Source organism: Monodon monoceros, unplaced genomic scaffold (genome assembly GCF_005190385.1).
Source record: "Monodon monoceros isolate NGI ecotype Baffin Bay Population unplaced genomic scaffold, NGI_Narwhal_1 Super_Scaffold_13, whole genome shotgun sequence".
Lineage (NCBI taxonomy): Eukaryota > Metazoa > Chordata > Mammalia > Artiodactyla > Monodontidae > Monodon > Monodon monoceros.
Window position 1 is genome coordinate 17,266,051 of NW_021703769.1, and position 24,333 is coordinate 17,290,383.

General features: G+C 40.5%; 1 protein-coding gene across 2 annotated transcripts in view; it reads left to right on the forward strand.

Moving 5' to 3' along the window:
• PTPRT (protein tyrosine phosphatase receptor type T) overlaps positions 1-24,333 on the forward strand; it is a 1,065,023-nt gene that overhangs the window by 669,425 nt on the left and 371,265 nt on the right. For both annotated transcript variants that reach the window (XM_029221736.1, XM_029221738.1), the window contains exons 8-9: positions 332-628; positions 23,726-23,835. In XM_029221736.1, coding sequence (XP_029077569.1) covers positions 332-628; positions 23,726-23,835 — 407 coding nt within the window. The remainder of the gene's footprint in view (positions 1-331; positions 629-23,725; positions 23,836-24,333) is intronic.

Sequence of the window (24,333 nt, forward strand, 5' to 3'; positions counted from 1 at the left end):
TGCTGTTAGTGGTACCCAACATGGTTTTTGGTGGTACCCTGATGAAAACAACTTTGCATTGTTTTAAATGGTAAACATTTATTTATGGCAAGTGATTCAGGTTTTCCCTTTAAATAGTTGTGTTTTCTTTTAGATGCCTTATTTAAAAAAGAAGAAGGAGTTTGATTTACAGAAAAATGTTAATTATACTCTAGGTGACGAAATCAGGAAGGCAGTGGCTGAGTGATTGGGCTGAGTTTGAAGAGCTGTTCTCCCCTGTTTTAGCAGGGTCTCCACCCCACCTTCCTGACAGCCTCCTCAGAGCCCTGTGTCTTGCGTGTGTGTCTTGCAGACCCGGTGCACGGCCCGCAAAACGTGGAGATCGTGGACATCCGAGCCCGGCAGCTGACGCTGCAGTGGGAGCCCTTCGGCTACGCGGTGACCCGCTGCCACAGCTACAACCTCACGGTGCAGTACCAGTACGTGTTCAACCAGCAGCAGTACGAGGCCGAAGAGCTCATTCAGACCTCCTCCCACTACACCCTGCGGGGCCTGCGCCCCTTCATGACCATCCGGCTGCGGCTGCTGCTGTCCAACCCCGAGGGCCGGATGGAGAGTGAGCAGCTGGTGGTGCAGACGGAGGAGGATGGTGAGTGTGGCGGTGCACATGCTCACTCGGGAACGGGGAATGCCAGACCTGCTCGGGGGGCCATGCCTAGCGCTTAGGAGGTTTTATGTTTCCTGCGTCTTTCATCTCTCTGTTGGTATATCAGCCCCTTTTCTAAGCTCTTCAGTAAAGCACCACACAGGCTATGCAGTGCACAACTCCAAGGGGTGCTGTCCCCCTAGACAATGGCAACTGTGTCGCAGACACACGCTCAAGTTTGACCTTTCTACGTACCCATCTCTCTTCTCACTTTATACCACCTGCTACACCAGCGTTTAACCACACTGATGCCTCCCGAAAGAGAAGCTGTGTATTGATAGTATTGTTGAAGCATGTTGAGTTTGGGAATCAGACGGCTCTGGATTCTGTAAGAATAAGGATCAGAAAATACACTTAAAGAACTTGGCACACACATTGAATGCACCCAGAACCGCATGTTCACCTGGGTGTCCTTCAGGCGTCTTCAAAAGTACCCAGAAACAGGGCTTCCCTGGTGGCGCAGTGGTTGAGAGTCCGCCTGCCGATGCAGGGGACGCGGGTTCGTGCCCCAGTCCGGGAAGATCCCACATGCCGCGGAGGGGCTGGGCCCGTGAGCCATGGCCGCTGGGCCTGCGCGTCTGGAGCCTGTGCTCTGCAACGGGAGAGGCCCCAACAGTGAGAGGCCCGCGTACCTCAAAAAAAAAAAAAAAAGTACCCAGAAACGAACTGTCTCCTCTTCTATACAGACTTCTCTCCCAGTGTTCCTCACGTCAATGAACTGCATCTACTAAGTCAAGATAAACACCTGAAGTCAGCCTGGGTGCCTCCATCTGTCCCTCCCCATCCCCCAGCTCCACGCACACAAGGTTCCGATGAGTTTGCCTTCTGCAGTTTATCTTCCAGCATGCCTCTTAAGACTCCAGGAAGAGAGAGCCACGTGTACTTCCTAGAACACATCTCTTTTTCCCGCCCTTGTCTCCTTGCCCATGCCGCTCTGTTTCTCCTGCTCAGAATGACCTCTCCTCCACGTTTGTGGGACGAATTCTATTTACAATCTTCCAAGTCTTTGCTCATGTGCTGCTTTCTCCAGAAGCTTTCCCTGAGTGCCCCAGGCCAACTTGGGTGTTCTTCTCAGACCCCTGCTGTATTTTGCATGTAACTCCGCCACCGTGGTTATGTTATTTACGGTAGGACAGGACTTGCTGGTTCTAGGACTTATCTAAGAAACACTTCTCTGTGACCATATTTCAGTTTTCCTTCCAGCCAGACTGCTTCTGGCCTCGAGGGGTGTCTTTAGTTAGTTTCCTGGCATCAGGCTCATGTGGATTGATCTGCAAATGATCGATTAAGGAAGGTTTCCCAGGGGAGACTGGGGAGGGAGTGGGGGAAGCAGGACAGTGAAGGGGGGGAAGCCCAGGTACAGCTTCAGGCCAAATCCAGGGGGCTGTGACCTGGGCCTGCAGGAGAACTCTGTAGGGCAGGTTATGTATCACTATCGTTCCAGATCACGGCTGCCAGCCAATGGTTGGGTCTGGATTGGGGATGGAGGATTGGGAAGTAAATTCTCAGGAACTTTTGGCTTTCTACACATGCAGACAAAACACCGAAGGGCACAAAAATGGCATAAACTGACTAGAAGGGATCCGGGCAGAACTCTGTCATTGTTACTACATGAGGCAAATCCTCACACTTGATTCAAAGCAGAGCCTCTTCCATGGCGGTCCTGTCTAGTACTCTTATTTCATATAAGCAAGTCGAAGGACCCCTGAGTGATGGTCCCTGGTGGGATCCAGACCCACACCCTCAGCTGCAGAGTCCCACAAGGAGATAGAGGAAGGAGCTCCAGCCTCTCACCTTGTCTCCCGATTCTCACATCACCCCGTCCCATCCTAGACCTGGAAGTTTTATCAAACCTGCCTTCATGACAGACCCTTCCTGATCCCCTTTAAATTCATCCTCACAGCCACTCTGTTCGCAGCCCCTGTATACTGTGCTTCTAGGTAGCAGTAGCAGTGGGGACTCAGCCTCTGTCACCTTGTTCCCCCATCTTCCTATCTTGTAATGAACCTCAGTCTTCTGTGGGTACAGCTCTCCCCAAGACCAGCTTCTCCAGAAGTTCTGAGTGCCCTGTTTCCTATGAGCCTGTTGCCATCCATCCTCCGACAGAGAGGGTCAGACATCTCATCTTGGCTTCATTTTGCAGCCCAGGACATGTGGCCCTGGATTTAGCTTCTGATAAAGCTGCCAAAACTTTCCCAAGATCTGGCTCCATTGTTTCAAAAATGTACAGCCCCTTCCTCCAGCATGTAGAATAATGCCCTCTTTGAGAAGGCAGACTCTGCAGCCAGATACGCCTGGAGCAAGTTGCTTAACCTCTCAGTGCCTCGGTTTCTCATCTATAAAAAGGAGATAGTAATAGTACCTACCTTACAGGTTGTTGTGCTCATTAAAAAGGATGGTGTATATAGAAATTGGAATCATGCTCATCAGATTGTAAGTTTTCATTAAATGTAGCTACTACATTTGCACTAAAAAAAAAAAAAAAAAAAAATCTTGACAAAGAATCCTCTAGCACAACCAACCCAGAAAGCACCCACCCATCTCTGCAGAGCTATAGACGTCCACTGTAACTGGTTGTAGATTATGACATCGACTTTCAAGGAGTGGCGATGTGGTCAGTGCCTGGTTGGAGAGGCAGAGTTGGGGCAAGTAGGGGGGTTTAGTGACAAGTGTTCATGAGGGACCTGGTTGTTAGACAGGGAGGAGCCACTGTTGAGAACCAGCATGAAGATTCAGGATGCAGAAGATGAACAGGAGGGTTTGGCCCAGGAACAGCTCAGGGCATTTTTTTGCCAGGATGCTCTGCCCACCTTGGGCTGCTTTTTGAGGGTTACCTACATGTGCAACAGCAAATCCCAAATCCCATCCTTAAGGCATGCCTCAGCCTCTCCCTTTCTTCGTCTTGTCGTCAGGAAAAGAAAAAATCACAAGGCCTTTATCAAAACAAATTGAGAGCAGCAAAGCTTTGAAATTAAATTTTAATCAAACACCGTTAATATCACATCCATTCCTGCTCTACCGAGATGTGTGGCCATTATCACAGTAAACACACCAACATTAAGACACCAGGCCTCCATCTTGTAGCCCTCCTGAGGCCCCACCTCAGGAACCACCGGGCTGCAGCAAAGTCTCAGAAGAGCACAGTGCCGTCTGCATGCCGGGATTAGGTTCCATTTCTCCTAAAGAGGGGAGAGGCACCATCTCTGTTTGCTGGGAGCTCATTCACCTCAAGGTCGAGCTGGGGATGGAGCTCAGCTCTAGCCCATTAACCGAAACCCCCTTTGGGGAACCAAGGAGCAGCCTTGCAGATTGAGCTGACTGGATTCACGCTGCTTTCATCTGTGCTACAAAATTGTCTTCTGGGGAATATACGGAATTAGGAATTTCATCACCCCGGTTGCTTTCGTGAGCGTGTGAAGCAATCCACCACTGGTGAGAGGAGGTCATGGCCACTGAGCCCTGTTGCTTCATCTGGGAGGTCATCGTTAATAGGAGACTAAACAGGTTCTTTATTTTTCCCCTTTTCTTCACAAATGTCTCGTACAAAACCGTGACTCATTTATTAGGTGGTTACTTCTCTGCCTTCAACCAGACCACAGCCAAGACTGTGAAATGGAATCTAGACACTCATAGGCATGTTATATTTTATACAATGACTCATACCCAAGATCTTACTTTGAAATGTTTCAAAACCATAGAAAATTTGAAAGAATAGTACAAACGAGATCTGTAAACCCTTCACTAGATTCAGCATTTCTGAACACCTTGCTATCTATGTTTTCATATATATATATGATACCTAGGTATGATATATTTGATATGGAAATATATATAAACATACATAGAATTTTTTTAACTCTTTGAAAGTAAGTGGCAGAAATCATGATACCTGACCCCTAAATTCTTTAGCATACATGACATGACCTAAGGATAAGGCCATTCTCCTCCATACCCACAGGACCATAGAACACCTAAGAAATTTAGCATTAATTTTAAAATAATCAAATAGATAATCCACATTCATATTTCCAATAATATTAAACCTGATTTTATGTGACAAACCAGAATATGAGACATGTTTGGCAAAAATGCTATATGGGTTGGTGATGTATATTTCTCACTGTATCATGTCAAGAGGTACATAATGTCAGGGAGCCCCCTCTACTGATGTTGCTGCATTGGTCCCTTAGATAAGATGGGGACCATCCAGTCCCTCCACAGTAAATGCAGCACCTTTTCTCTTCGTAAATTAGCTCACTTGTGCAGTGATGCTTTGAGATCCTTGAGGATCCTATTCCCCAAGAACTTTTTTTTAAATTTTATTGAAGTATAGTTGATTTACAATGTTGTGTTCATTTCTTCTGTACAGCAAAGTGACTCAGTTTTACATATATATATATATATATATATATATATTCTTTTTCATATTTGTTTCCATTATGGTTTATCACAGGATATTGAATATATCAATAGTTCCCTGTGCTATACAGTAGGACCTTGTTGTTTATCCATCCTATATATAACAGTTTGACGCCACTAATCTCAAACTACCAGTCTTTCTCTCCTCTACCCCCTTTCCCCCTTGGCAACCACAAGTCTGTTCTCTATATCTGTGAGTCTGTTTTTGTTTCATAGGTATGTTGATTTGTCTCATATTTTAGATTCCACATATAAGTGATGTCATATGGTGTTTGTCTTTCTCTTTCTGACTTACTTCGCTTAGTATGATAATCTCTAGGTCCATCCATGTTGCAGCAGATGGCATTATTTCATGCTTTTTGATAGCTGAGTAATATTCCATTCGTGTGTGTGTATATGTGTGTGTGTGTGTGTATGTATCACATCTTCTTTATCCATTTGTCTGTTGATAGACACTTAGGTTGTTTCCATATCTTGACTATTGTAAATAGTGCTGCTATGAACATTGGGGTGCATGTATCTTTTCAGATTAGAGTTTTGTCTGGGTATATGCCCAGGAGTGGGATTGCTGGGTCATATGGCAACTCTCTTTTTAGTTTTTTGAGGAACCGCCATACTGTTTTCCATAGTGGCTGCACCAATTTACATTCCCACCAACAGTGTAAGAGGGTTCCCTTTTCTCCACACCCTCTCCAGCATTTGTTATTTGTAAACTTTTTTAATGACGGCCATTCTGACTAGTGAGAGGTGGTACCTCGTGGTAGTTTTGATTTGCATTTCTCCAATAATTAGTGATGTTGAGCATCTTTTCATGTGCCTATTGGCCATCTGTATGTCTTCTTTGGAGAAATGTCTATTTAAGTCTTCTGCCCATTTTTTGATTGGGTTGTTTGCTTTTTTTGTTGTTGAGTTGTATGAGCTGTTTGTATATTTTAAAAATTCAGCCCTTGTTGGTCAAATCATTTGCAAATATTTTCTCCTGTTCTGTGGATTGTCTTTTCATTTTGTTTATGTTTCCTTTGCTGTACAAAAGCCTGTAAGCTTGATTAGGTCCCATTTGTTTTTTTGTTTGTTTTTTAAAGAGTTTTTTGATGTGGACTATTTTTAAAGTCTTTATTGAATTTGTTACAACATTGCTTTTGTTGCTTTTCTGTTTTTTGGGGTTTTGGCCACAAGGAATGTGGGATCTTAGCTCCCTGACAAGGGATCAGAACTGCACCCCCTGCATTGGAAGGTGAAGTCTTAACCACTGGACCACCAGGGAAGTCCCAGGCCCCACTTGTTTTTGTTTGTTTGTTTTTGTTTTTATTTCTACTGCCTTGGGAGACTCACCTAAGAAAACATTGGTATGATTTATGTCAGAGAATGTTTTGCCTATGATCTCTTCTAGGAGTTTTATGGTGTCATATCTTATGTTTAAGTCTTTAAGCCATTTTGAGTTAATTTTTGGTGTGAGGGTGTGTTCTAACTTCATTGATTTACGTGCAGCTGTCCAACTTTCCCAGCACTACTTGCTGAAGAGACTTTTTCCCATTTAATATTCTTGCCTCCTTTGTCGAAGATTAGTTGACCGTAAGTGCGTGGGTTTATTTCTGGGCTCTCTATTCTGTTCCATTGATCCGTATGTCTGTTTTTGTGCCAGTACCGCACTGTTTTGATTACTGCAGCTTTGTAGTATTGTCTGAAGTCTGGGAGGGTTATGCCTCCTGCTTTGTTCTTTTTCCTCAAGATTGCTTTGGCAATTCTGGGTCTCCCCAAGAACTTTTGACCCAATGGTTTTAACACTCCTTGATAATCCTCTCCTGAATCAATTATTATGCTGATATTTACAAAAGGGTGCTCTAAATCTAGCATTCCCTCTACATGTATTAATTTGCATTCTTCTTTATAAAAGAGCTTCTCTCTCCTCATCCCCCCTCCCCATTTTTTTTCCCTGTTGACTCTTGGGTCATTTTTTCTTCCTCAGTGTGTTAAAATCCATTACTATCATTATTCTTTTCAATGCTCAAACTGTCTCAAGTATGGCTAGTGGGAGTCCCTTCAGATTGACTCCTAGGTCCTTTGGACATGCTCTCATTAGTCTTCCTTGCTTCTGGTGCAACAGAATATTCCAGACTCTCCTTGTAATGTCTCTGCGCCAGACCTGGAGTTAACCACTTATCTGAGGATTTCTGGTTGTTTTCAGAAATGCATCTTAGTTGTGCTCAATGGGGTGTTATTGCCTCTAGGCTCTTCAAGAAGGTAGAGCTGGGGAATATAATTTTATCTGTTTTAAATCATGAACTCACGCTAATTCAAATCCAACACCTCAGGATTCTTCTGCACTTGCCCTCAATCCATATATATCTATCTCCCTCCTCCCACAGTGAAAACCCCAACATTCACATATTTTTTTCATTTGCTCCATGCTGCAATACACACAAAGTAGTCTCAGAATTACAATACCAGTCCTCCTAACAAACAAGAAAACTACTAAATTAGGTTAAAGATTTTCTTTTTAGTTTTTCTCTCCTTGAGTAGTCACGATACCATATCCAAAAGTTCATTCTTTTCTCTGGATGGTTATATTATCAACTTGATACCCTATTAGGTTCATTTATGTCAATTTTAAGGTCTGCCTTCCCCCCATCCTTTTTTGTTCAATGTCATTGTTTCTAACATCAAAACAGTTTCTTGGTTCAAAAGTCAAAACTGTATAAAAAGGTACACTCAGAGAAGAATTGCCAGCATCTCTCTTTCACACTGTTCTTACCTGCACCTGAAAGGTAACCATTTGTATTTATTTCAGATACATCTTTCCTATAGTTCATTTTGCAAAAAAGTAAAAATTATCTTTATTTCTCTTATTTTTATGTAAAAGATAGCATAGTAGGTATACTCTGCGTCTTGTGTTTTTGTTCACTTAATATATCCTTGAAATCAGTCCATGTCGGTTTGTACAGATTTGTGTCATTCTTTTTTATAGCTGTGTGGGACTTCATTTTGTGGATATACCATGGTTAATTCAAGTAGGGTCCTGTGGACACTTGGTTGTTCCCATTTTTTGCTATGACAAATAATACTGTATCCAGTATTGTGCATATGTTGTTTGGTATTGTGGAGATGTATTTTCATGAGAAGTTCCTGAAAGTTGGATTACTGGGGTCAGTGCATAAATGCATATGAATTTTTGTTAGATGATGACAGATACTCCTCCATAGAGGTCCTTATTATACTACATTTTCATCAGCAACGTAGATTTGTTTAATCTTAACACCAAACATGAAAAAGCAAACTATCATTTTTCTTATTTTGCAATAAGGAATGTAGATTCCCATATAATTTATAATAATTGTATAAAAATCTAATTGATTATTAATCATATAGTATATAATATATTAACATAATATGCTTAATCACATTTAATATATCCTTAATCACGTATAATACATATATTATTGCATTTAGTATAAGACATGTACTTCCATCATAGAGAAGAATGATATTTTAGGAATGAGTGCTTGTATTTTATGTGCGTTTCTAACAAGGTTAATTATCTGGTTTCTCAGGTCACATGAAGCTAGAAGGAGACTGCACGTTGCTAGGGATATGTACTTGTACAGTAACAAGATACAGTAACAAGAAGCTTCATGTTGCTAGGGACGTGTACTTGTACAGTAACAAGATGCAGCACATAAAATCTGGAAAAGAGGACAGTGAGAAGAAAAGTATAAAAAGCGATAACAACAAGGCAATAAGTGGTGAAATCCATAGCCATTTAGTTAAGGATAAAAAGCTATACACATCTTAGTAAGTGCTGAGCCATCATTTAACTAGGGCTCAGTACATTGTTAATCTTTGCAGAGATGACCTTGAGCTATCATAAAGGGTAAGGAGAAGTGCAGTTACAGTTTTTGAATGTCCATTATGAGCTAGGTGTTGAGCTGATACTCTTCATTCATACAGTCAGTTGCCAAATACTGTGATGTAGATGCTACTGATACTGGGTGGAAAAGAAATCTGAGGCTCAGATAGTTTAAGGAACCTGTCTAAGGCTACTTAAGTAACAAATGGCAGAGCCAATAAGTAGATCCCAAAATCTTATCTGTGCTTTTCCCCCAACCCTATCTAAGATACAATCCTATTCCTGGCCAGTATCTCCCTAAACACTCTCTCTGTTTTATCCTTTTCTGTAGTACTTATCATTACCTGAAATACTGTGCGTGTGTGTGTGTGTGTGTGTGGTGTGTGTGTTTATTGTCTGCCTGGCACCTAGTAGATGCTCATTAACTATTTGTTAAACGAATGAATAGCTAATATCGAAACCCATGCCTCTTTCATTATATCACGGGGCCCTGCTTATATATGCTAAGAAGGTAAAGACGTGTATAATATATTTTATTTACACTCAAAACCAGCTGATACTGGCTTGATAGAGCTAATCATTAGCCTCTCTTCTAACCTCTGAACCCAGTGATATCACATTCACTGCTTAAACTCAACCACGGTGGAGATACTTATACCATGGAAATCAGGAAACATTGAGTTTTTATTTTGTTTTGTTTTCCTGGAGAGCTGGCTGTGAAACATTTACTAATACACCACTGTATAGTTCCATTAAAAAGGTATGTTTGACACCTTAAGATATAAAAATTTATCCAGAAAAAAATTATCTTTCCTCCAGCAAGACTGGAAATTACAAAGTGGATTGAAATTGTTTAAATCTATCTTGTCTCTATAAGACAGACTCCTCTGAACCATTTTCAAATTATTTCAACTTTTAAGTTAGTTCTGAGCCTCTATAATGAACAACAACCAACTAACCAATAAATATGGCACCTGGAATGGAGAGGCAAAAAATAAATAAATTTAAAAAAAAACCTAGACAAGATGATAGGAAGGAAAACTTGTGCTGACTGTGCAGGGCTCTGTGCTTTTACAAAAACTGACTTGTTACTTCTCACAACTACCCTCAAAGTTCACCATTAGCCCCACTTTTCAGATACAAAAATGGAGGGGAAGAAAGAAGAGGAAAGGATAAGACAGGAGAAGAGAGGAGAAAACTTCCCTTGATAACACTCTGTCCTCCTTTATGTTGAAATGAAAATTTCCCTTAAATTACCACCTGAGTGTTAGGCACAAGAAAACATCTGTTTTAATTACAGTGAATTTACATGAACCTACTGACAAGAAGCACAGTTAAAATTAGCAATTTTAGTGTGCTTTTTTTTTTTTTAAAGAGAATGAAATTATAAAGTAATTAACCTTTGTTGTAGAACTCTATCAAAGGGATGGAAAGTTCCGTGCTGTTAGATAGAAAAAGAAATGAAATTGTGGGGAGGGAATACGTGGATCCACTAAAGAATTATGAAGAAAAAAAAGAAGGGTAAAGCAACTTAGAAGATAAGACAAAACAGGAATCTTTCCTCAAGAAGTCTTTTCACAGTGAGTAAGACGGGGAAGAAAAAGACCTAGTTGAATCAAAATAAAGTACAATTAGCCCTCTGTATCCGTGGGTTCCATGTCTGTGGGTTCCATATCTGCATATTGATTTCGAAATCAATGCACGGTTGGTTAAATCCTCCCACGAGGAACCCCCAGTGTGGAAGGTCAACTGCAGTGTGCCGTTTTATATAAAGAATTTAGCTTCAGTGGATTTGTTATTTTGTTATCCTGGATCCAATTCCTGCGGACACCGAGGGTCGACTATAAGTTGGCTTCATGGAAAAGGACTTCTTGACTTGTGGAGTGGTAGTGTGATGTGGTAAAAAGAGCCTCAGCCTGGGGCCGAGATGTGCTGATTTTTCCACTAGTAGGTGACTTTAGTGTGACTGTCTTTCAGCTTTTCTAAACCCACATGTCTACCAGGTGATGGAAGAAAGGGGTGATTCAGAAAACACTTTCGAGTCAGAGGGATCTGGGCTATATCTAGGCTCCATTCACTACTTTGTTGTGTAACCTTGATTAAATTACTTGCATTCTGTACATTTTAGTGCCCCCATCTGTAAAATGGGGATGGTCATCCCACCAGTTTCTATATGGTGTCCTACGTGAAAGTCTATACATAAAGCATTTAATTTCCTCTCTGCCAAGAACTATATTAAGTGGTGTGTGGCCAGTACCAGACTCGGCAGTCTGCTTTTTAACTGAAGGTGTGTGACTTGGAAAAACCAAACCAGTGATCTATGCAAGATTTCTGTTAGTTATGGGCAGGGGACCATCTTAAAATTACCTATAATACCTCTGTAATCCCAATTTCAAACATCTTACTCTGACTGTAGAAATGAATGGGTGTGGCAGTGTTCCAGTAGAATTTTATTTACAGAACGAGCAGCTGGTTGCATTTGGCAGTGGCCGTAGCTTGTTGACCCTTGATCCACACTCATTCCTCTAATTATTTCCTCCAGTCCTTTGGCTTTAAAATCTATCCCTATGCTAATGATTTCTCCAGTTGACGTCTCCAAGCCAGACCTCTCCCCTGCCCTCCGGAGTCATTTATCCAAATTATCCAGTCATTTATCCTGTTAGACCTATCCACCTGCGTTGCTAATCACCCACTGGAGTTAAACACGTCCACAGCTGGCCTGATCACGCTTCAGCCACCACCAAACTCATACTCGTTCTCCTCATGCTCTTCTCCACCTCAGTTAATGGCAACTCCATTTTATCAGTGGCTCAAGTCAGAAACCTTGATTCCTCACTTTTGTCACATTTAAAGCCCTGGATTGCAAACTCCAGGGAGCACACCTATTCTCTGTGATTGGTGCCCCCTTGCTTTGTGCAAAGCATCCCTGTTCACTCCCCACATCCCATCCATAAGCACATTCTCTTGACTCGTCCTTCAATATATAGCAAGACCTTGATCATTTTTTACAGCCTCTAGTGCTAGCTCTTTGGTCCAAGCCACTGCAGTCTCCAACCTGTATTATTAGAGTGGCCTCCACAATGGCCTTTCAGCTTTAGCCCTGGCCCCTGCTCTGTTTTCTCAACACAGTGGCCAGAAGGATCTTATTAAACCACGAGGCAAATCACAACATCACCCCTCTGTGCATAACCTTCCAGTGGTTTCTTGTGTTCCTGAGACCAAAAGCACAAGTCCTTAGGATGGCTCACGAGGTCCTATGTGACCACACTGATGTGGAGAACTTGGCCTCTGTGCACTGGTGCCAAATCAAATCTCAAAGTTTTGGGTGAAGTAGAGAAGACCAGCTTTACTGCTTTGGCAGGCAAAGGGGAGCACAGCTGGCTCATGCCCTCCGAAATCTGTGTCCCCCAGTCCAGGAGGATTTGGTGAGGAGTTTTATAGCAGTAGTTCAAGGGTGGGGTTGCTGATAACATTAGGGTGTGTGCAGGGCCTGCACTCGTTTAATCTGATTTCAGGTAGTCTCCTCCTAATGAGCCTTTCTGGTTCCTTTAATTTGGCCTCAGGTGGTCTCTTGATGAGGTTATCAAACTGTGATCTTCTTTGGAATGAAGAATGCTAACATCTTGCATTTGTTGGGGGTTTTAGTTCTGTTAAGAGCTCAAAGATACTGTTCCATGCATCCCTTGAGGCAGAACCAGGACCCTGCCCCAAGGCTGCACTGTTGTTTCTGGGCTGCTCCTCCCTTGTCTCTGTCTCCATCCCCTCCCTTCCCTGATTATTACCTGTTTGAAGCTGCCCTTTCGAACTCAGGGCAGGTCAGGGAGGCTAGACTCTTTTCCCTACAAACAAGGAACAGGAGGCACAGAAAGGCTTCTGTGCCCATGAGCCCCACAGGGTCCTGCCTGTTTTTTTGTTGTTTTGTTTTGTTTTGTTTTGTTTTGTTTGCGGTACGCGGGCCTCTCACTGTTGTGGCCTCTCCCGTTGCGGAGCACAGGCTCCGGACGCGCAGGCTCAGCGGCCATGGCTCACGGGCCCAGCTGCTCCGCGGCATGTGGGATCCTCCCGGACCGGGGCACGAACCCGCGTCCCCTGCATCGGCAGGCGGACTCTCAACCACTGCGCCACCAGGGAAGCCCCCTGCCTGGTTTTAATACTACCACTTTTCTGGTTGCCTGTCTGACCTCATCTTCTTCTATGTCTGCCTTACTACATAAATCCAGTCATTGTTCTCCTCAAATGTGCCAGGTGTGTCCCTGCCTCAGGACATTTGCACTTGCCATTCCTTCTGACTAGAATAATCTTCCCACAAAAAAACAGGGCTGGTTTCTTCACCTCCTTCATGCCTTCGCTCAAATGTCACCTTTCAGGTGAATCTTCCTCAACCTTTCTATTATAAACTGGACTTTTCTAACACCAGACTCCTTGTCCCTCTTCCCTGCTCTGTGTATCTCCCTAGGATTTATCATTTGACATGCTGCCTATTTCACTCTACATTTAATTATCTCTCTTCTCCCACTTGCATGTATACCAAGGAGACAATGATGGTTTGTTTCTATTTTTGTTTACTGGTACTTCCAACCACTTAGAACAGTGCCAGGTAGACAGTAGACATGTGATAAAGATATTATTGAATGAATGAATCATGAGAATCTCCTCAAAGACAAAATAGATTTTTAAATAATTTACCATAGAAATCAGAAGAAAATTTTAGAAAGCTGTTAAATGTGCTCAGTAAAGCTACGAGAAGATACGGCTTCTGTGATTAGCAGTACGACACTATTCAGAGACTATAGATAGATGGAAGGACACCAAAGGAAATAGTAACAATTCTGATTCTGCAGAAGAATCAAATTGGTGATCTCCAGGCTGCACTAGAGCAGTTCTCAGAGAATGTGATGGGACCAGGGGGAGGAGCCAACACACAGAGTGTGAATCACCACAATAGCTATGAAGGAGGTACTATTTTAATCCTCATTTTAAAGTAAGGAAACTGAGTCACAGAGAGGTTAAGCAAGTTGCCTCAGGTTGTACAACAAATAAGTGGTGAGAATGGGACATAAACCCAGGCAGTCTGGCTCAGTCCATGATGTTAGTACTACGTTACAGGTCTGCATGATGAAAATGAGAGTTTTGATTCAAGGTGGTCATCTGATCATTCTTCTTAAACTACCTCCCCAAAGGAATAGAAAAATGCCTTTCATTCTGCCCTGAGAACTATAAGAGGATGCCATACCCATGCCAGAGGAATTAATACAGAGCAGTGTTGGGGGAGGGGGGCCTACATGGAGAAAAGATGACTGAGCTGTGACTTCACCGAAAGAAACCACCCCCTCCACTGCCACCCAGTCCCTTGGGGCACAAGAAGAAGGAACTTCTAAGCCCAATTGTATAAATACCCTCAAACTCTGCCCAAGGCTAAAGGCGAGGGTGGGCTATGGAGCTGATAGGAGTGTGGGGGGGGGGGGTCAGGGGTTCAGGAGATCTTAATGTTGAGGCCTCTTTATATGCCAGTCCACAGAGCAGAGGATGAGAGCCCTTGGTCCAAGCCTGCAATGTGGAAAATCAGGAAAGCAGAGGGATTTGAGGAAAGAGTATTTTTGGGAAGAGACATTCCAGTTAAAGGTAGGGGGAGTGCTCCAGGTAACTTCAGGCTGCTCCTTCAAAAACCAAAGTAAGTCCTCTTTTTGAAAAGAAGCTTCCTGTTGTGTGGTCATTTCTTTTCCCTAACCTTCCCCCACCAACCCTCACCTCCAAGCAAGCGGACCCCTTATCTGGCCAAGTAATGATGGGCATATCTAAATTTTCTCTTTCCCTCTGGGTTAAAAATATTTAAAACAGGGGCTCATATAATCACTAGCAGAACGTATCTCAGCCCACCAAACTAGACTGGTCTGTTCCAGCTCTTGTAAGGTTGCATAAAGAAAGATTACTGGACAGATGGAAAAATGCTTTCTTTCTTATTAAAGAGGAACAATCTTTTAATGCAAAGCAAATGTCCCTTAAGAATTACAGCAAGAAACAAGATTCAAAAACACAGTAAAATCCACATTCTTAACAGAATGTATAAATAAATGCTGGGTTAGAACATGTTCATGGAATGGAAATTAGTGATGTAACGAAAGAGGTTAGTTCTCCCAGACTGGGCTTTGTAAAAGAGTTTAGCACTATTTATTATATTTATTATTTTTATTTAATAATAAACTCCATAGTGCTTAGGGATGTGTGTTTAAGGAAGAAAAACTATAATGAAAACCAAGGTCATGATTATTAGGAAGTTAAGAGAGCCCTTACCTTTTGCGGGTATGAAGTTGTCTGTTGATAAATTAATGAGATGTGTATTTGTTTTATATGCTTGTATACTGGTTCTTTCACAGTAAAAAAGATAAAATGTGGATATTAAATATCCTTTTAGACCAGTAAATTTGACGTTTATGGGCTATGAAAAAATTCCTAGCAAAGTATAAATGTAAAAACTTGACTAAAGGGGGAAAATGTGTATAATTCTCAAATAGAGAAATAGAATCAGTAGTTTAAACTTTTCCAACAAAAACACACCAGTCCTAGATGGTCTTACAGGTGCAATCAGACAAATACTCAAGGCACTGGCAATCCCAGTCTTGCATCCATACTTTTAGAGAGAAGAAGAAGAAGGAACACTCCTCTCCTCATTTTAGGATACCAGTTTATCCTTAATGTCAAAACCAGACAAGCTTATTATGAGAAAAAGGACAATTAGATGCAAATCCCCCAAACAAAATATTAACAAACAATCCAGCGCTGTATACAACTAGGAAAAAAAATGGTTTATTTTAGGAAATGAATATTTGTTCAACATTAACAAATACTGCAATTCACTACTTTAGCAAAGTAAGAGAGGGCAAAAACATATCATTACTACAGTAGGTACAGAAAAAGCTTCATTTAAAGCTCAGCATGACTTAAAAAGAAAATATCCTTGTATACCAGGAATAAAAAAGACCTTCTTACCCTGATAAAGGGTAACTATAAGAAACTTACAGACACCACACCCAAGGATGAAATAATAAAATCATTTCCTTTAAAGTTGGAAAGCACACAGATGCTTATCATTATCTCCACTAAATATTGTATTGGTGGCTTTGGTAGAAGACAAGAAAATTAAATAAATAGTTAAAAGATTGGAAAAGAACAAAATTATCATTAACTGCAGATGCTATGGTTATTTATTAGATAACCCAAAGAAATTTACACACAATTCATTAGAATTAATAAGAGAATATAGCATGTTTGCAAATAACTCAACATTAAAAAATCAATTGCATTTCCATTCACCTAAAAAGTATGTGTTTTTTTTAAGATACTATTTATGATACCAATAAAAATATATGGCTTTTAGGAATAAACCTAACAAAAAGATTTCAAGATATATAGTATACGTAAATGTATAAAGCACTGAAGGACATTAAAGAAGACCTAAGTAAGAGATACACCATGTTTATGGATAGGAAAACCCGATTTATAAAGCCATAATATATAAAGACATTTATGGTCTCCCAATTGATCTATATTTCATGCGACTTCAAAAGAAAAATGAGACTTTTGTTTTGAAAATTTACAAGCTAGTCCTAAAATGTATATGCAAGGAGAAAAGACAGGAATAGTAAGACAGCCCTGAACACAAAATGCATATTTGCAGGCCTTGCTCTACCAGCTACAAAACTTACAAATCTTCGTTAATTTAGAAGACACGGTATTTCTAATTCAAAAAGATACGTGCACCCCAATGTTCACAGCAGCATTATTTACAATTGCCAAGGTATGGAAGCAACCTAAGTGTCCACCAACAGATGAATGCATAAAGAAGATGTGGTATATACACACAATGGAATACTATTCAGCCATAAAAAAGAATGAAATAATGCCATTTGCAGCAGCATGGATGGACTTGGAGGGCATTATGCTAAGTGAAAGACAGACAAAGACAAATACTGTATGATATCACTTATATGTGGAATCTAAAAAATACAACAAACTAGTGAGTGAAACAAAAAAGAAGCAGGCTTACAGATATAGAGAACAAATTAGTGGTTACCAGTGGGGAGAGGGAACGGGGAGGGGCAATATCAGGGTAAGGGGAGGAAGGGGTTATTATGGGATTATATGAAATCGTGTGTGTTAAACTTTTGAAAATTGTGAAGCACTATAGAATTTAAAGAATCATTCAATTAATAAAAAAGGCATGATATTGACACAGGAATAGTCTAATACAACAATTGAAAAAAATAGAGAGAACGTAGAAATAGACCCATACATATGTGGGAATGTGATGGAAGGCAGAGGGAGCATATGGCAGATCAGTTAAGTAAATAAAAATTTGTTTTCATTAAGTAGTGCTGGGATAGAGAGGAAGAATTGAAATTAGATCCCTACCTCACGCTTTATGTGAAAACACAATTACAGATGAGTTGAAGACATCTTATAAAAGGTATGACTTTAAAACTGAAGAAAGTTTAAGGGAATATTCTTATGACTTCAGGGTAGAGAAAGTATTTCTTAAATAAGAATATTTTATTTGGATTTATTATTTTTGTTTGCATTTATCTGATCCTGAGATAAGGATTCAAATGCAAGTGGTTTATTTAGGAGATGGTCCAGGACACACTGGTAAGTAGAGAGAAGTGAATCAGGGAAGGGAAGGAAGCCAATAAAATGTGCACTATCAAGAAAATTACCATGGGAATCACTGGGTTTTAGAGCAGTGCCGTTCCACCTCTAATCCAGAGACCAGCACTGACTCATGAACTCTTTCAGGTCCTTGACAAGATAATTACAGAAAAAGAGATTAAGTATTTTAAAGGAGGAGCTTGCATTTTCATATTTCACTTTTACTTTTTGATTTTACTTTCCTATTCTTTTTAAAAATTTTATGATAGTATCGGTCCACAGTGGGTTGAAAATAATATTAAGAAAGTTAATAATAATAATAATAATAATGATAACAGTAACAAGGGTTTCGGTATTTGAGGTAGTTTGAGAAATATTACTAGAACATATCTCAGAGTTAACCCAACCAATGGTGAAGAGACCAGAATATTCATACATTAACTTCCTTTCATTGCTTGAAGAATGTTTTGGGGACATTAACTCTGGCACTCTTTTCTTACCCTGTGTGGAGACCAAGTTTGCTTCCACAGCCTTCAGGCAGAGTAGCAAGTGTTTTGCAGTGAGCCTCAGTGTATGGGCAGTAAGCACCAACAGCATCTCCTATTTTTTTTCTAGCTTTGTTGAGGTATATTTGATAAATAAAATTGTATATATTTAAGATATACAACATGATGATTTGATATAGGTATACATTGTGAAATGATTACCACCATCAAGTCACTAAAGTTTCTTTTCCCCATACAAAAAAAAAAAAAAAACTGATAAATTTGACCACAGCAAAATTAAGACCTGATCTTTATCCAAAGGTAACATAAAGGGATAGGGAAGACAAAAACCAAGAGAAGATTTTTATAACACACATAGCCAATAAAAGGATCCATAGCAAGGATATGCAAAGAACCTCTACAAGTCAATAAGAAGACGACAGTAATGTCCAAAAAACACTAAAAGATGCTCATCCTCTTTAGAAAACAGACAAAAACAAATAAAATCTCAATGATCTATCATTTCACACTTACCAGATGGTCTAGAATATAAAAACCTTACAATACCAAGTGTTTGTAAGGATGTAGAGACGTAGGAGCTTTCAGAACGTTGTTGGAGGGAGTGTACGTTGCTGCCACCACTTTGGAAAATCATCTGGCATTACTCAGGAGAGCTGAAGACAGATATTGCCCTTAGCCTACCTGTCCTGTTTCTAGGTATACCTTAGTGGAATCATATATATTTTCAACCAAATGTACAAAAACATTCATAGGAGCAATGCTGTAAGATAGCCCCATCGGGAAATAGTCTTAATGTCTGCCTATAGTAATAAATAAGAAATATAGAAAATAAATAATACTCTATTCATAAAATTTAGATGAATGAAATACAACTACGTGCATTAGTGGGGATGAATCTCAAAACAGCACTGAGTGACAAATGCAAATCATGCAATACAAACACTCAGTTTTAGGTATATAAAGGAAACCAGGAAAAACTAAATGATATTTTGTCTTAAGATAGATGTATATACTTATAACTCCAAATAAAGAGAATGATTAACATAAAATTCAGGATAATATGCATTTTTTTTGTTCATGGGGCGGAGAGTAGGAGTCAAGAGTGTAAGGCACAAAGGATGCTCCAATGATACAGTGATGTTTTATTTCTTAGATTGGATAGTGGGTACATGCGTGTTCATTTCATAATTATTATTTAAATATACATTTGTTACACATAATTTTGTCGTATGTTTCATAAGAGAAACTCCTTAATGTAATGCAAAAATAATATGAACAAAAGTAATAAAATCCTCGGAATACAGTTTGTAAGAAATGAAGAAAACATTTTTAACTGGGAGACCTAAAAAGAAAACATTAAGAAATAAGAATTAATACAATATTACTGGCAGGAGGACTTGTTATAAAAAAGGTGTCATTTGTCCCCCAGAGAAGTGAAGAATGCAAGGGAAATAAAGATTCTGATGGAACATTTTGGAAGTTTTGTAAAATTATTCCGGTATTCTTCTGGAAGAATACATGGGTATTGATAGTCCAGAAAACTTTGCAAAAGAATGATGATATTTGGAAAGGACCTGTTCTACTGAATATTAAAACATGCTATATCAACACAACAGAGAGATACTGTCAGAATAGAAGCTATGACTCAATGAAATACAGCAGAAAGCCAACAACATATGCTAGAATATAAAATAATTTAATGTGATAATAAAATGGCATTTTAAATCACTGGGGAAAGTTTTGACTGGTCAATTTATTGTCCTAAGAATATTGTAAAGAACTCTAGTGAGATTTCCATTTTGTACAGTACATAAAATTGATTCCAGATGGATTAAAGTGTTAGGTTTCAAAAGAAAAAGTTGAAGTCAGAAAATACAGATGACTATTCATCTGACGTTGGGTAAAAAAGAGAATTTGCTCTGAGCTAGTACGAAAGGAGGAGCCCAGGTGGTGGTCCCATCCCAGCCTGCATCTGATACAGCCTTCTTAGTGAGCAGCGCCAGCACCTCTCTGTTCAGCTCACCTTTCACCTCTTAAAGCTTCTTCAGGTTCCTGACGGAGCTCCTCCTCCAGGACACTTTGGGTAAATGGTTTCACTCTCTCTTCTCAAGAAAGTAGAGCCATTCGAGGACACCTCAACCCCCCTCTCCAGAGCACTTGCACATTTTCTTCCTCTTATCTCACAGAGGGAAGGATGCTCTCTTTCCCTGCCCTGGTATTTTCAGGACCCTACTAATGTCAGTTGTTTCCTCTCTCTTTCCTATCCTTCTACCTCTTAACGTCAATTTTGGATTTTTTCCTGGTTGCCTTTAATCATGCTATAACCTCTCCCTCTTTGGGAGGGGACAGTACTTTAGCTCCATGTCTCATTCCTGCTCCTTCTTGCATTCACCTCCTTCACAGCCAAAACGTTTACTCATCTCAACACAAGTAAACATTTTGTTGTTTGTTTACTCGCCTCGCCTTCCACTCTCTTCTCCACCCATTAAAAGATGACTTATGACACCAGTGTTCTCCCTAAATTACCCTTGCTCAGTTCACACGTAACCTTGAAGACGCTACATTCAGTGAGCAAACAGAAGGTTGCATCTTACTCGGCATCCACACCTGTCACTGTTAACCAATACCTTTTTGTTCCTCCCTTGGTTGCTTCAGTGACAACCCACCTTCCTGGTTTTCTGTTGCCTCTCTGAACACGGCTTCCCAGTTTCCGAGTTTCTTTGTTTTCCTTGTTAAGTTTGGAGTTCCTCTTGCCTTAGTCCTAGACTTGCTACTTTTGTTCTCCTCTGCGCTCTGGCCACAAGATCTACTCCCTGCCCATGGTTTCAGTGCCTAAACATCGCTACCCACTGCCCCCACCCCACTGCTACAACATTGCCCCCTGGGTGTTCTGCATACTTGTTCAATGAATTATGACAGAACTGAGCTTGCCAGCTTCCTTTCCAAGACTAGGCATCCTCTAAGGCTCCCTTTCTATGAGCAACCTCTGATCCACCCCACTGGTATGAAACAGAAGAGCTGGAGTTTTACCTTGACACGTCTCTTTCCTCCATCACCACCAAATCACAGGAGCTCCCCCAAATCTCTGACACAGTCTCATTCTCTTCTACACTACCGTCACCCTGGTCCAAGCTACCATCTTCTCTCCCCAGGATGGCTTTTCTCCTTCCACACTTTCCTCCACAAAGCCATCCACTGCACTCCAACACCCACCCTCCCCAGGACTGCCCTAGTAGCTTCTACTTATCCATCGACCCTAACTTACTTTCTACTCATTATCCTGACTTGCCGGGCTAGATTTTCTCTGCTGGTTATAATTCTTCCAACACCTTATGTGTTTACCTCAAAGTCTTGATAACAACATTAAAAAACTAATTATGAGTGCAATTATTTATTTAATGTAGTCTCCCTTTCCAGAATACAAGCTTTATCAAGGATTTGACTGTATCTTTCTTTGTCCCTGGTGTATCCGTAATGTGTATCACCAAGTCCCTTGGTCATATTAAGTATTCAATAGATATTTGTGGAAAGGATGACGGGATAAGGAAAAGCAATAAGAGATCTGAATACTTAGAAGTTTCTACATACCTAAAAGATTTAAAAAGCAAATGAAGAACTGACCAAAACTATTGTAATCTATGCAAAGAAGCTTAAAAACAGATTATAAATCATAAGACAATGATGAACAGAAATGAAGAGCCATCCAGGAAAATGAGCACAGGGTATAGAGAGCATGTTCATAAAAGAATCAATGCAAATGGCCAATTAAACTGAAAAACAAATCTGTGCTCTCCAGTATTCTAAAAAAGATACAACTACATATGCTTAATCTTTTAAATAGTCGTTGTTGTCATGGATTGGGAATTGGCATATCCTTCTGTTTGGGGAGCCCAGAATTGTGTGAACTTTCTGGAAGGCAATCTGGTAATATATGTCAAAAGCCTTAAAGATAAAATAGTTCATTTACTTTGGCCCAATAAATTAATTTCCAAGAATTTATCTTAGGGACATCAGCAGAGTTGCATTCAAATACTTATTTGTAAGAATGCTCATTTCAGTGTTATTATAATCATAAAGAATTCAAACCAACTTTAATGCCCAATAATAAAGGATTGGTGACTATAACGGGGCATATCCTGCTCTAAGTAGCCATTAAAATGCATGGCCCCAAAGAACATTTAAGGATTTTTTTAAAACTGTTATCTGTTTAGCGATAAGAGAAGGTCACAACACAATATGCACAGTAGGAGTTTAATTTTTCAAAATAAAATATGTGTATGCATAGTCATGTGAGGATACTGGAAAAGTACCTCCAGTTACAGGGATTATGAGTGATTTCATTCTTTTCTTTTTTAAAAAATCTTTTTTTTGTAGATTTTTAATATTCAACAAATTCTGTGTATCATGTCCGTAATGAGAAAAACTAAATATATTTTAATTTAACAATAGGGAACTGATTGCAACATATGGCCGTGGCTATATCTAGAGAGGCACAGCATGACGATTAAGAGTATATGCTTTGAAGCTCACAGACAGGTGTTCACTTCCCTCTTTGCAACTTAAGAGCCATATGACCTTGAGCAAGTTATTTAATTCTCTGAGCCTCAGTTCCCTTATCAGCAGAAAGGAGATAATACATACTGGGCAGAGCTGTTTTGTAGCTTAAATGAAATAATGTATGTAGAATTCTGATCACAGAGTAAGCACTTAGTAAAAATACCTGCGTTTATAATGCCAAAATATAAATAGATTCTGTAATGACTTACATGAATTCATGATCCTCTAGGGGGTTATAATGGGAAGTTGGGGGAATCATTATTTTATGGTTCAGCATCTTCCAGACTGTCATAATGATGGTGGAATTCAGCAGGAGGATGCTGGCAGGAAGACTTATCTGGGTACAGAAACAGCCCAGGAAAGGTTTTGCTCATTAGGGCAAAATGCTGGCATAGGTCATTGACTCATCTATTTGTCCAACCAGCAAATGGTTGTTACGCATCTACCATGTGTCAGGCGTTGGAGACTCAGCAGCTAGGCAAATGAGCTGCCCTCTAATTAGACTGAAGTTTCAAGGCACATAGTTCCTGGTAGATTCAGGGATTAGGAAACTATGGAAGCACTTCCTGTAGCTGGAGAAAGCTTGACAGGTTTGGGAAAATGATAGTGACGTTCACGTTGCATTCCTCCAATACCAATCCTAAGGCAAGAGTCTAATTCCAGAATCCTGCTGCTGGCAGGGCTGGGACCTACAGATGTCCTCTTTATCCTGGTCAGTTTTAGTTCCAGAGAAACTTGCTCAGAGCCTGCAGATGAAAAGCCATCGGTCTTCCAGAGAATTGGTTAGCCAACTATGGCCCATGGGTCAACTCCAGCCCTTGCCTGTTTCTAGAAATAAAGTTTTTTTGGAACACAGACATGCCCATTTATTTATGGATTGTCTATGGATGTTTTTATGCTACAGGTGCCGAAGTTGAGTAGTTATAACAGGGACTGTATGGCCCACAAAGCCTAAAATATTTATTATCTGACCGTTTACAGGATAATTTTGCTGACTCCTGTTCTAGGTCAATGAGGCTGGCGAAATGAGATGGAAGGTGACATCAAGTTCCTAATTTTTTCCTTCTGTAGTTCCAGGAGCTGTTCCTCTAGAGTCCATCCAAGGGGGTCCCTTTGAGGAGAAGATCTACATCCAGTGGAAACCTCCCAATGAGACCAATGGGGTCATCACACTCTACGAGGTAAGGAGGCCCCTGTGACTGTATCACTTGGCTTGGCTTTATTCAGTTTACTTCAGCCTGACGTTGGCAAATACCTACTGTGTGCAGAGCTCCATCAAGGGCACAAAGGTGAGTGAGACACGACTTACTGGAAGGTTTCTGATAATACAGTGGGAAAAAAACACAGGGGCATCAATCGAGCTGTCTTGATAGCCCTAGTGACGAAGAAAATTGGGCATTGAAAGGATTATTGATCTCTTCAGCAAAGGCATTAGGACTCCAGAAGTCAGATAGTCCTGGCACAGCTGAGCAGACCCAGGCCTGGCAAACAGTACTTGCAGTTCCTCTGGAAAATCACAACACTCACATGATTCCCATGGTACCCATATCAGTCCCTGGGCTTCTAGAATGGTCCCAATGTCATTCTCTGACTGGGGGTACATGATTCTTGAGCTTTAACGTTGCTCTGTGGTTAAGGCATATGGTGATGCCTTGGCCACAGAGCCAAGGTGATGGTGT